At 35.4% G+C, this 13724-nt stretch overlaps 1 protein-coding gene across 1 annotated transcript; it reads right to left on the reverse strand.

The window, feature by feature from the left end:
* Positions 1 to 459: 459 nt before the first annotated feature.
* On the reverse strand, positions 460 to 6221 carry LOC116114972. Its single transcript, XM_031401108.1, has 6 exons — positions 5853 to 6221; positions 4434 to 4639; positions 3808 to 4099; positions 2821 to 2928; positions 1378 to 1622; positions 460 to 769 (listed from the first exon to the last, which is right to left on the reverse strand). Exons 1-6 carry the CDS (start codon positions 6108 to 6110, stop codon positions 652 to 654), a joined length of 1227 nt encoding a protein of 408 aa, XP_031256968.1. The 5' UTR covers positions 6111 to 6221; the 3' UTR covers positions 460 to 651.
* Positions 6222 to 13724: the final 7503 nt, after the last annotated feature.

A 13724-nucleotide genomic window follows, 5' to 3' on the forward strand; every position in this document is an offset into this window, starting at 1 on the left:
GACTCATCCACCGCACGGCACGTATTGCATAATATCTGATGCTAATGCTTCAACTTTCGTGGCTAGTGAAACAAAGCAAAGACTTTATGATCCGGAAGTATGTAAAACCTTTGTCTTGAAATTCCAGTGGACAGCACCAAGCCTTACCCTTCTGCTTTCAAATGGAAAAGATCTAAGGATAAAATTTAGTATTCATACTACCCTGTGGGAAACGGCCTAAAGCTGACAGAGACCCCCATCAACCATGGCTAACAGCCCTACTTGACTAAGATTTTCGGCTACTCTTTAACATCCTCAATCCTGCAACAACTCAGTAAGATGAATCAATCTCTCAGCCGCAAATGTCTCCCTTCCAGATCATTTCCATGGTTAGTGACCTATTTATCTTCATTCCACTAACCAAAATAACCTACTAAAAAAGGAAATTTTTATTTTCATTTTTGCGAATGCAAGGAAACATAATCAATATATCCATAATTCAAATAAAGAAGACGTATCCTTTTATACATTAATGAAATCTCCATTCGCAAAAGCTTAAGTGGCCTACATTTATAGATCACTTTCAGCTTCTTCTTGTTGGAAAACAAACGTTGTATACACCAATCAACTCGTCTATGTACAGATGGAAGCATTTGTAATAGACAGTAAATCTCAAGCAACTTGTCCATCACCACATACATTATTTTCAGCATCAATTGTCAATGAAAGAAGTTGCATCAGCTCCATCCGATACTCTAGACCTCGAAGATAGTGTCCTAACAGCATGCACCTGACAGGAGAAAAAGAGGGAGTACGTCGAAAACTCAAAATCTTACTGGTCAAAAGACTGTACGATCTATACTAAATTACAGAGTAAAAAGTTAAGAGGAATGACTGCCACAAGTTTTTTAAAGCACTCAGTACTACACAAATGGTTAGAACACAGAATTGCAGTCAGAGGCGATCAACAATAATCTCCTGTGTTCATAATCCCATTGTTTGGGCACTTGTACTATAGTCAGATCAGCATAAAATTCTTAAAGAAATTTTATAATCAAATTTTCAAAAAGGAACTTGATAGCATTATAAAAAGGTAAAATTTGTGCTTTCTACTCAAAAAAATTTGACAAAGAAAAAGAAAGGTTCTGGGATATCAGAAAGTCAACCTGCACACATGGCTATGTAGAAAGTTCAACTTGCCAAGATTATGTCATTTATTTCACTTTCACAGTCCCCAAAATCACAAAGAAATCCAAAAACTATCATTCTACAAATCAGGTTCAACATCTGCTCAGGCCAAATTTTCCAAGTATGTAACCAAACATACCTGACTGCAACTTTTTTATTACAAAAAAAATAAAAGTAGGATTAAAAGGGAGAGAAAGGAGCTGGACTAACCAGAAAAGAAGACGAGCCAGATAGTCCCTTGTTAGCGAAATGTGTGGCTGGAACTGAAGTGAAGTATTTTCCACAAGTTCAGCAAAATCTTCACTCCCAATATTCACTGCTCCAGTTGTGGTGTTCTCCAATGAAGGGGGAGCTTTAGAATGCATTTTTGGGGAAAGGGTTGCAAGGAGACCATGGACCACAGAGTGGATTGTTTCTTTCAATTCAGGCGATGTAGGCTCCGATAGTTCAGCTACCTGTTCAAAAAACAATTGCATTAGATGTGGCAGTAACAAGAATTTCATTGCCCAAGAACCACGTACATGAAGATATAGAGAAACCTTAACAAATTACTGCTGGAAAGATTCCGTATCTAACATAAACATCCATAATCCAAAACTTATATAATAGGAAAAATAAAACCATATTGCATGCACGAACAGGTAGAACAAGTAGAAAATGTAATGTAGAATCATGTTGCTATAGCCTGATGTTTGCACTAACAGCAATATTACTTACAAACCTTTCTCACCAATTTTCTCTCACAAACGCAACGTGGCAACTCATGATTGGTCAGCCCGTAATGGGTCTCGCCTTCCCAAATGCGAGCTCACCAATTACGAGCTATCACGACAACGTTTGTGAGAGAAGTTTGTCAGCCAATTTTTATTCTTGCACTAAGCACGAGCAACAGTTAAACCAAAAGCCACACTTCATCCTTATACAACCATGGACATGAATTAGACACAAATTTAGCAGCATCAACAAGAAAAAAATATTCTAAAAGAGAGTAAATAATTTATATGAACTCAAGAGGGAATAGAAGTGGTCCAACCATAGGCTAATGAATGTCTAGAGCATTCAATTGGGAAGTAAAATTGTGATTACCATCTAACTGAGCACCAGATATATTTGAAGGAAAAAGTATGACATGACTAGTTTACAAAATGACAATGACAATACGATAGCAATAAGGTTGGATACGCAAAACACATAGAAATAAACAGTCAACATGCTCATGAAAAGTTAACGCAAAATGGTCAGATATGGCTCTAATGTGCAAAGACAGATATACATAAAAAGTTTCACCCATGGATATTCTTGCTACATAGGTGTGCCCCCTAAAATTTCACTTATTTCTTATATGGAACCGTCAATGCAAGCAATAACAAAGATCATATTGTAAATCAGCAGCTAGAACTTAGAACACGGCAAACAAAACGCAACAGGATGTACCTAGTATATAAATGTCCTAGTACCAGTGTTAAAACCCCAATAATCACCAAGTTAATACTAAGGCATGCAAAAGCTGCATCTAATGATGACAATATACTTCTATTTGCTACCCTAAAAGAAAAATGGTTCCAGATGAAAATTCCACAACCAGAAAGCATACAGAAAAAGGATTTTTTATTGCGTAAGAAGCTCTGAACGGTTTAGAGCATTAAGGTAAACCTTCTCAGGTTGTAAGGATCTTAAGTAGTCCAGCAAATCATTCTTTTCTTCTCCAACAAACTGTTGCATTTGAAGAGCAGCACTTTTCCTCTTAACTTCACAGAGTTCCTTCAATAAAGAAACAAAAGGAAATATGAGGCCACATCCTAAGCACAATAAACAGCCTATTTAAGGTAAGAAAGAGAAGAAAAAGATACAGAAAACAGTGAAATGTCCAATATCTGACTTAAAGGGAGAAGGAAACATGAAACATGCAGAGTTTGATGTATATTTATAAACATCACACTGAATACTACAAATCATCTAATAAGGTAAGGATGACAAATAAGTTAGCAAGTCAATTGTTTAATTGCACAGAGCTACAATATCTTCTATTGCAAAAAGTAAAATTTGAAAATAATGAAAGACGAGAGAGGGGTCTGTCTGCAGTGGCCACCGCATCTATGTGCACAGGCATGAGAAAGAGAGAGAATTCAAAATCAGAAATGGCTATTATCATAAATACTGACCCACCCACAAGCCTCATCTAAACACAAATACAAATGTACCGAAAGACACATTCAACACTAACAAGAAAACTTGTAAGACCGCATCAAATCAAAGTGAGCTCAACATATGACCAACCATTGAGCTCCACTCAACAAAGCTCTAAAAGGCCAGTAAGTTAAAAGGGCCAATGCAAATATGTTTTTTTCTATTAATATTTATTGAGCACGTTGCAGATTTCTAAATGTTTTCTCATACTTGTAGTTCATTCTACGAGTGCCAACATTTATATGTACATAGGATGTTAGAAATCAAGCAAGGCTAAACGAATACCAATAACCAAAGTTTAGCTTGAAAGGAATTCCATCGAGCTCTACAAAAGAACATCTTAAGCTAATCTACTTGTCAACTATGAGATTCAACAAATTAAAAAAAAAAAAAAAAAGAAGAAGAAGAACCATAGTTTCTTCTACCCAAGGGAGGTTCCCCAGAACGCAATACCTTTTTTGCAGAAGATAAATGAGACTGCAGATGATGAATATATTGTTGAACTTCAGGGGACGTTTCACCAAGGCCTTCGATACCAATATCCTCATATGGGTCATCAATAGTTTTCTCAAGTTCGGATGAGAAGTCATTTTTCCCAGATTGTTCATCTATTTTGTCACTACTAAGCAACATCTCTTGCAAATCCAATTTGGAACTTTCTGGCGTTGGACTTTCATGATCTACTTCATTTATATCAAGGTTTCTTTCAAGGCAAAGCCTATATTCAGCATTCCGCAATGTATACCTACAATTTAAGATTAAAAAGAAAAAAGAAAAAAACCAATCGTAAGCATAATCACCGTGACTGATGGTAAAAAGAGAAGGAAATAACCTTGAAATATCATACGCACATAAAGTATGAAAACAAACTATGATCTGAATATCAATTAGCCCAAAATATGTTTCCAGTATAAATACATCTAAAGTGAGGGAACATGATTTGGTCAAAATATAAACATGTATTCCCAGTACCCCACAACAACCAAAAGCACAAAAAGCACAAAAAATCAATTTTCCTTAGCCTAAAACAAAGCGTCAAATACATAAAAGATTGCAAATGAGGTTGAAGATGAACATACCCAGTCATCATCGAAGAAAACAATAACTTAGAGAGAGGTTCCCATAAAGCATCAATAGAAACTTGAAACCTGTCTGATGGAAGTAAGCCTAGCATGCTTGAGATGGTCCTTTTCATTGCATCCAAGGTGGTGGGAGGAACATCTTTTTGGATAAGTGTCACATCCAATGGTTCGATCTCTTGTATCATATCTGAGAGAAACGATTTCTGAAAGAAGAAAAATGCAATATCAAGGTCAAAATCAATACCGTATGATCAGCATGCTAAAGCACAGACATCTAACAACATCGGAATAAAACAGTCCAAAGAAACTTAAAACGGTTTCTAAAATAATTAGAGCATCATACATTCACATATACAGAATGCAATATAAATATGTGGTATCACTCAGCTCTTAATTGGTGGAGTGGGATCCCTAGTTCATGTAACTACAATGGTGGTTATAAATACTCCTCTTTCATAACCAAATCAAATGAGATTTAAGCACAGTATTAATATACTCCCTTATGGTTTTCTGAGGATACCGTTTTGGTGGGTTTGTTGCAAAATTCAAGAGCTAGCACCTTCCAACTAATAGTGGATTCTTTCACCTATTTCCCACACTAGAGCCTCATGGAAAAACTCATAATATTGTGAAAATGTTATAATATGCTCCACAGATCTTGCTATTATTCGAGCACATCCTTGGGCGTTTCCAAATGTGGAGATATCAGCCTTAAAACTCATTATTTTTGCACCAAAAATTTCAAAAAGTTGACTCCTAACCCATTCCATAGTTTCACAAGTCGCTTACTAGTTTGTAATCACAATTTATCTCAATGTTAATATTTCAGTTCAGTTCATCTCCGGACACTAATTAATGCTCACAAAAATTAGTTACTGATACTTCATTACCTCCCAGTTCGTTTGACACTTTAGTTATTTTCTATTTGCTAAGGGAACTGAAGAACCTAAAAGAAAACTGAACCTAAAATGTTTGTCTTGTTCTTCAATAAGTTAAGCCACATATATACAGAAAAATTATCTTCTGTCTGTATCTTTCACCAAAAACTATCTAAATTCAATATCTGAATTTCAAAATTAGCAATGCAAACAAATCTAGATGGTGAATTGAATCAACTGAAACTCTTATGAAACTCGGCAAAAAAAAAAATTAATACATATACATACATCTCCTCAGCAGCTTAACTATGCAATTAAAAGTGAAGAGTAGCAAAATCTGGAATCCAAAACGCAACGAGCAACAAAAATTTTGATATTTACTCATTCGAAGCAAATAAACAAAGCTGAAACTATTCAATTATTATTCTATCTAGGCTCTATTAAAGGATTCCTCACCAATTAGCTCTGAAGTAATTAAAAATCACAAATTATTAAAAAAAAAACAAAGCTAAATGATAAGCAAAAGAAAGATGAAGACCTTAGAGGAGCCAGCGGAGCTCGAATTCGATGGCGAACCGAGATCATCAAAAGACGATGATGATGAACAAACAATAAAGGTTCTGCGTTTTCCGTAGTTACCCGAGACGGAACGGAGACGAAGAGGAGGACGAGGAGGAGAAAGAGAGGGAGAAGAGAAAAGGAAGGAAGTGATGGGAAGAAAACGACGACGTTGAGAGGGAGAAGGAGGAGGAGGCGCAGGAGGAATAGAAGAGAGGAAAGAGATTAGGGCTGCCATACGAAATAACAACCACTAAATCTCTTTCTTTCTTTCTTTCTGAATTTGACTCTCCTGGCTCTCTCTGCCTCTCTCTTTCGCTCCCTCTGTTTTGTTTGCCTCCCGCTAACTGTAACTGCAACCACAACTATACCAACAGCGACACAATCATACAATATTGAGAACGGGGGTTTGGCAGAATGGCACTTTCCCACCCGTCAAGTTTCAAAACGACAATTTCCCACTCATCATCCGTTAACTTTAACCAAAGGATATTATAGTAAATTTAAAATACAATTAAAGAGTAATTACATTATTTTATCTCCCGTATATAAAATAGTTGCCTTCTCATCGCCGTCACCGAGTGAGATTGTTTGTGCCACCTCTTGGATTCGTTGAAACTGCCGTTTCGCTTCCCCCGCCACCCCTAGATTCTTCGCAAACCTGTCCGATGACATTTATTCAAAAACCACCACCCACAATTAAGAATTCTACTCTCAAAAACTGAAAATTTGAAAAAATAATTCATTCAAGTCTTGAAGATCCATAGAGGGAAGAAACTGTACCATGGCGAGTTTGGGATAGGCAGAGCGAATATCACAAAAGGAGGCATCATTGCCGAGGCCAATAACGGAGTAGTAGACAGAAGATTCGACAGTGGAACCTCCTCCTTCTCCATCCATTGTTTTTTTATTTTGTGTAACTACATGCCTCAAAAGATCAAATCATAAAGAAAAGAAACGAAAGAGAGACATTGAGCATTTTGCTTTAATGTACAGAAAGCCCCATTAAAGAATAATCAAAATCAACCTTTTGTGAAGAGCCGAAGTTTATGACAAAATATTGATGAAAAAAGTCTCACAAAAACAATAATGTTTTATTTTATTTATAATCTAATTTTGAAATTATTTAATGCTTTTGGATGAGGATGGACCAATCTTAAGCAATGTCGAGAAATGAAAACAATCGGTAAAAAGAGAAACAATAAGAAGAAGAATCACATTGATGTTTGTTCATTGAAAAACACCAGTGAATCTGCACCATTATTATTCGAAAACGACTCATCTAAGCCGAAAGCAGCAAGTGTGAAGTGAACAACATTTCTTTTGGAAGGTCACTCTTATCAGTTGATGAACAACATTTGCAAGGGTGAAGTGAAGGAAGCTGATGGGGTGAAGAGCTCAACCACTCCATATCCTTCTGTTGATTTCTTGAGCTTCTGCTACACTTGCCGCACTTGATGAGAAAATCAGCATGTCTTCTAAAAACTCTCGACAGGTGAAGAAGAAGAAAAGAAGTGAATGGTTTTTTCATCTTAACACTGTTAAAAGATTTTATTAACATATCCTATCTATGAGTGGGAACATGTCGTGCTTTCACAAAATTGAAAGCGGTAACAAGAAGAATACAATGTGAACAACAACACGAAATGATAAACAATCAACAAAAGGCAAGAATCTCTATACAACTCAAGTTTTAAACTTACTCTAATTTTTTACAACAAGATCCAATGGTAACTCATAGTACATCAAAATCACAGGTATAATAATATGCAACAAGCTGTGTAGACGCAAAATATATCAATGTCAATTAACAATTCTGTCATAGTCTTATGCATATGTTACAAGTTATCCAGACTTTTCTCATCTGTCCATCCATTTTAAAAGAGTTTAACCTTACCAAGATGTGAGATGACATTGCAGCAATATCCTTTGATAGCTTTTCAAGTGTTGGCTGCCGAGATAGTCCTTTATCCACAGCCATCTTCAAAGGATCACCATATAATGCCGGTATCAATCAAAATATATTATATGGGCAATAATGTAGCCCATAGCTCTTTATATAGTAAGACACCATTTTTTTCAAAAAGGAATTCACCACAATTTTTTTTTTTTGATAGCAAATTTAATCAGAATGAAATCGAAACAATGTTAGTAGTAAACAATTAGATTTTACAACGGTATTAACTATTGTATAAAGATTTTTAAAAGGCTTTTATCTAAGTGTAATACTACACACATAACATGATGTGGTAAAAAATATTTGATGAAAGTTTATTTTTAATTTAAAATCAGTCAATCATCTTTTACCCCATCATATTATACGAGAAATATTGTATAAAAATGTTATATATTTAGTATTATGCTTGATCTAAATTATAAGCATTTTTGTATCTAAATTTTTTTTTTTTCCTAACAATTAAAAATTTATATATGTTCAAGTACATGTTAATAATATCTCATTTTAGCTTTGAGTAAAAATAAGTATAAATATCAACTATATAACTGGAGACGCTCGCCAGGATAATAGAAAAGCAAACCAGTCATTGAGCTCAGCATAGAAGAAAGGGTAAGAGTTATGTCACCAGGCATGAGTTCCAATAAAGGTATTGTGGTTTGCAGCACTGACTTGCTAAAAGACTTAGCGCCAAAACAACACAATGATGTGAAAAATATGTTTCAATTCAACATCAAATTATACATCAAAGTGGTGTTAGTAAATAGTATCACTCCAAATTTAGCGTGATATTATCCACTTATATCAAATTGGTGTGGCATTGTTCAAACACTATAAAAAATATTTTTTTTTTATTTTTGTTATTTATATTTATGTTAATTTGATTATTATTTATAATAATAAATTCATAATAATTATATCATTCAAAAAATTATGAAAAATTAAAAGCAATTTTTTTTTCAATGCAATGTTTTTCTATATTGAATGTAATATTTATTTGATTAAATAAATGCTTAATTTTATTAAATTAGTATAATTTTCAAAGTAATTATTCTTTAATATAAATATTATTCTCAATATTTAATTAATATATACAAAATTAATGAGTGAAATTGATTAATTATTGATTATTACATAGAAAGAAAAAGAAAGAAAATATTTTAAGGAATATTCTTTTTGGTGTAATATTTAGTGCAATGGATTGGATATGCAATAGTGAAATACACCAAAAATTACACCAATTTAGTGTGAAACTTACACCAATTTAGTGTTTGTGGTTGGAGATAGTCTAAATAAGGCTAATTAGAAACATTATGGAACAAGAGAAATGTTATAAACTTTTTGGTACAAATTCTCTATTACAAACTCATAAAAACTATATCATTATCTTCACATTATTTATATTAGTCTAATTTTATTTTTCAATTCTCCAATTGACATTATGTTAGTTTATCTAGATTATATAGAATGGTTGCTACTTTTTATCGAGTAGATAAAGTAAGCATTTTCTTCGAATCTCAGAGGCATTAGGTAGCTGGTAAAATTCTTATGTGGTGACACCAAATCTTGATTGTTGTTTTTTCTTTTTTCAAAGTATCAGGACAAACCAAATTACAAACTTACCCTTGTTTACTTAAACGTTTCTTTGTCAATTTACAACTCCAAATGAAGGCCGGAAATATTTCTTGAAACCATAAACATGAGTTTTTTATAATTCTAGAATGTTTGGGGCCTTGAAACTTCATAAGATGAGTTTTTTTAAAGGAGATTAAGATTAATTACCATACTTGAAATAAAGTTTTTTCTTAAAAAAATATCATTTTTATATATAAAACTCCATGATTATGGCTCATATGCATAAATATAAGTTTGAACTTTAATTTTTAAGCGAAATAATAAAGCATAAGACTAGCTAAAGAGTAATTACGACTAATTTTAAAGTTTAAAATTTCAGGAAAAAAAAAAAAAATGGGACCACATAGAGAGCACAAAGGATTTTGTTTTAAAAGGAAACCCACACCACAGTGCGATTCTGTTATTCCCAGAAAATATGTCATTCAAAATGGCAGACCCTAACATTTACAACTTCCTCACCTCTAACAATCCAAGACCCACCTACCAGAATATAGATTAATTCAGTTCTTATAATCTATTTTAAATTCAAACTTCCTTGTATTCAGCAATTGGTTAAGTCTTCCTTAAGACTAGGAACCTTCCTTGTATCTAGATGTGAATTAGTTTTCCTTAACTATATATGTACAGCTATCTTGATTAATGAAAATATGTAGCTTCATTACGATTGTATTACTTTCTATATGGTATCAGAGCATCTCAATATTCTCCTCCATTAATTTTTTTTTCTTACCTTCCATTTTCCTCCTTATCATCCAACCACAACATGACCACCCAAACCAACCACGCAGATACTACCTCTCTCGCTAGCCCTCAAAACCAAGAGGTTCCTCTCATCACAATAAATATCTCAGCTCAAGCACCTCTCAAACTCACATCCCCTGGAAACTACAATTTGAAACTCTATTCATTGGATATGACCTCATTGGGTATATCAGTGGATCTACACCCTGTCCTCCAAACACAATTACTACCAACAACATCACAGTAGTGAATCCTTTTCATAAACTCTGGATTCGCCAAGATCAGCTACTGCTCAATGCCTTGATTGGCTCTTTCTCCCCTACCATCATTCCCTTTATTGCTCGTGCAGGGACTGCTAAGGAAGCATGGACCATACTTGCCAACACGTATGCCAAACCCTCTCGTGGTCGCATTAAACAGGTCAAAAACCAACTTAAAAGCCCAACCAAGGGCACTCTAACCATAACTGAGTATCTACAATCTGTTAAAGCTCGTGCTGATGAACTGGCTATACTAGGTGCCCCACTAGATCCCGAAGATCTCACAGACAAGATACTGGATGGCTAGGAGACGACTACAAAGAACTTGTTCGTGCAGTCCAAGCTCGTGACACATCCATTTCCTTTGATGAGCTTCACGAAAAGCTTCTCTCCTTTGAAGCCTCTATATCAGCAACCAACAGTTCAGCAACACCTCTGCCCATTACAGCCAATCCCACACAAAAGACCAATCAAACATGGCATCCACCCAAAACAAACAACAATTAGCGTCCCTCTCATTCCTCACCTGCTGGTCACCCAAATTGGCGTCCTTTAGCTGACACAACTGGTCGTCCTCCCTTGTTCTCAGACACACGCTCCCAATATCGCAACAACCGCCCTCCATCCCGACCCTATCAAGGCTTTTTCCAAATCTGTGGCATTCAAGGACACAGAGCCAAAAGATGTCCCTCCTTTTAGGTGATACCGATTCGGTCTTTTACTATTGCACGTACATCATCCAACAATCCCAGAGCTCCTTGGTAGCCTAGAGTTCACTTTGCAACCAACACCATAGCCACCAACCCGACATGGTTACTTGACAGTGGCGTATCTCATCACGTCACAACAAATTTAAACAATCTGTCTCTTCACTCGCCTTACAATGGATCAGATGATGTTCTGATTTGAGATGGTACAGGTCTCTCTATCACACACACCGGTTCTACACATCTTTCTTCTCCCAACTAAACTTTCAAATTGTCTGATGTACTCTGTGTACCAACTATGAAAAAAAATCTGATTTCCATTTCTCAGTTTTGCATCATTAATAATGCATCCGTTGAATTCTTACCCTCTTCATTTTCTGTGAAGGATCTTCGCTCAAGGGCAATTCTATTCCAGGGCAGTACTAAGGATGATTCGTATGAATGGCCGACTACCACACCTATGTCTACCCCGATTCTAGCCTTCTCTGCTACCAAAACAACATCTACCAACTGGCATCATCATTTAGGACATCCAGCTTCTCCCATTTTAAAGCATATTCTATCTAGATATCATTTAGAATCATCTTCATCTAGGACAAAAGATTTCTCATGTAATGCATGCCTCTGCAATAAAAGTCATAAGTTACCATTTTCTGTTTCATCACTTGTGTCTACACATCCTCTTCAAATTATTTTTTCTGATGTCTGGACTTCTCCTGTTATGCCTTCCAATGGCTTCAAATACTATGTCATCTTTGTCGATCACTTTACCAAATACATATGGTTTTATCCCCTTAAAAGAAAATCTGATGTTCAAGAAGTATTTCAGCGCTATAAAACTATTGTTGAAAATTATTTACACCACAAAATCATCACTCTCTACTCCGACAATGGAGGAGAATATCTGGGCCTCAAAGATTTCCTTTCTAAAGCTGGTATCAATCACTCCGCCTCATACACCTGAACACAATGGCTACTCTGAATGTAGACATCGTCACATTATCGAAACTAGACTCACCCTACTCTACCATGCCTCACTTCCTTTAACCTTTTGGTCTCATGCATTCATTACTGTTGTCTATTTAATTAATAGAATGCCTACCCCTACTCTTGTTAGTGTATATTAGTGTATGCCCTAGAAACCATTCGTGTTGTCGGTTTCAGAGCATTTTGTCTTGTATATATATATATATATCATAAATAATAGAAGAAAAAGTTCTTCAACTCATATATGTAAATTGCTTCCTTTATTCAGTCATGCATTTAAAATAAAGTGTGTATATGAATTGTCCAGATGATTCATTTAATCGGTAAATGAATTATCGAAAAGGGTTCCCTACGGAAGCAATATACTTTGGGCAACTATATTGCACAGTAGGCATACCGGATGCTTCCGAAAGATATCATGAGTTGATATAAGTACGGATGACGATGATAGTCATGTCACTGGGGCATTGGTATGGATTAATGGTTGGTGAACTGTTTTTCGAACGTGATCGAATAACGACAAATCACTTGGAAAAGCATGTAGTCAATGATTTATCGTTTGGTTATATCAGTGCACGATGTAGTCCTTTGACCTGAGACATTGTAGTCGGATCCGATATGGATGCGTATGGTTCATACGGTGTATAAGTACAAGACTAATCATGTTTCGTATAATAAAGCCTATTTGGTTATGCGTTGTTCATATGCGGAAACGAACGATGGTCAAGAGGGGATCCATTGACTCGGAAATATAGGATCGGGAGTACCGCTGACTCCATCCGGATTCGAGTTCCTAGACGAACATCGATAAATGTCGGAAAACTGAATCTCTGGCCAGAGTCTATTATTAGTCATACAAAAGTAAGTTTGTGATGACAAGTTCCGGACATATTGATCGACAATTCGGTAGAAGATCGAGTTTAGGATTTTGACGTTCCATGAATCCATACTCGATTAGGATATCTCAATGGAGGGACTTTACCTGCATGGTACGTATGATCTGAAATGGGTTCGATGAAGTATTTCTTCATCGTGGTTTAGGGACTATGGCACATTGCTAGATGTTTACCATAGTCGTTGGGCCTCCGGACAGGTTTCCGGATTCATCCAGAACCGGCTCACGGCTAATCCACGGTGGACCTACATGGTCACACCAATAGCCTTGGGAAGTTAGAGAAGGATGAGAGAGAGAAATGATTATCCGAAGAGGGCTAGCACCTTCCGAGGGTAATAACGGGATTTCTATAGTAATAGTTACATAGAAATCATTTGTGACATTTTAAGGGTTAAAATGGTCAAGCAATAATTAATTATATTTAATTATTATATCTTAAAGTGTTAAGATTAATAAGATGAACAAAAATAACCTTTTAATAGTTAAAGGGTAAAAAGGGGTAAATTTTTGGGTTGTTAATGTAAACTAGTTTAGTTTACATGGGCCCTTGAATAATATTGATTATTCAAAGGGTAGCATATTAAATTCGTGGGGTCCCTTTATAAAATAAGATTTTATTGGGCTTGGAAGTGAAAAATAAATAATTGCAATATTGCCCAAGTATATATAAGTG

This window comes from Pistacia vera, unplaced genomic scaffold, assembly GCF_008641045.1.
Source record: "Pistacia vera cultivar Batoury unplaced genomic scaffold, PisVer_v2 Contig729, whole genome shotgun sequence".
Taxonomy (NCBI): Eukaryota; Viridiplantae; Streptophyta; class Magnoliopsida; order Sapindales; family Anacardiaceae; genus Pistacia; species Pistacia vera.

What these genes read in the sequence shown, in the direction of transcription:
- LOC116114972 (XM_031401108.1), bottom strand. Translation starts at nt 6,110, where the DNA reads ATGGCAGCCCTAATCTCTTTCCTCTCTTCTATTCCTCCTGCGCCTCCT. An exon ending in GCTCCGCTGGCTCCTCTAAG is followed by an intron (nt 4,640 to 5,852) that starts GTCTTCATCTTT and finishes TTCTTCTTTCAG; the next exon opens with AAATCGTTTCTCTCAGATAT. An exon ending in GATCCTTACAACCTGAGAAG is followed by an intron (nt 1,623 to 2,820) that starts GTTTACCTTAAT and finishes TTTTTTGAACAG; the next exon opens with GTAGCTGAACTATCGGAGCC.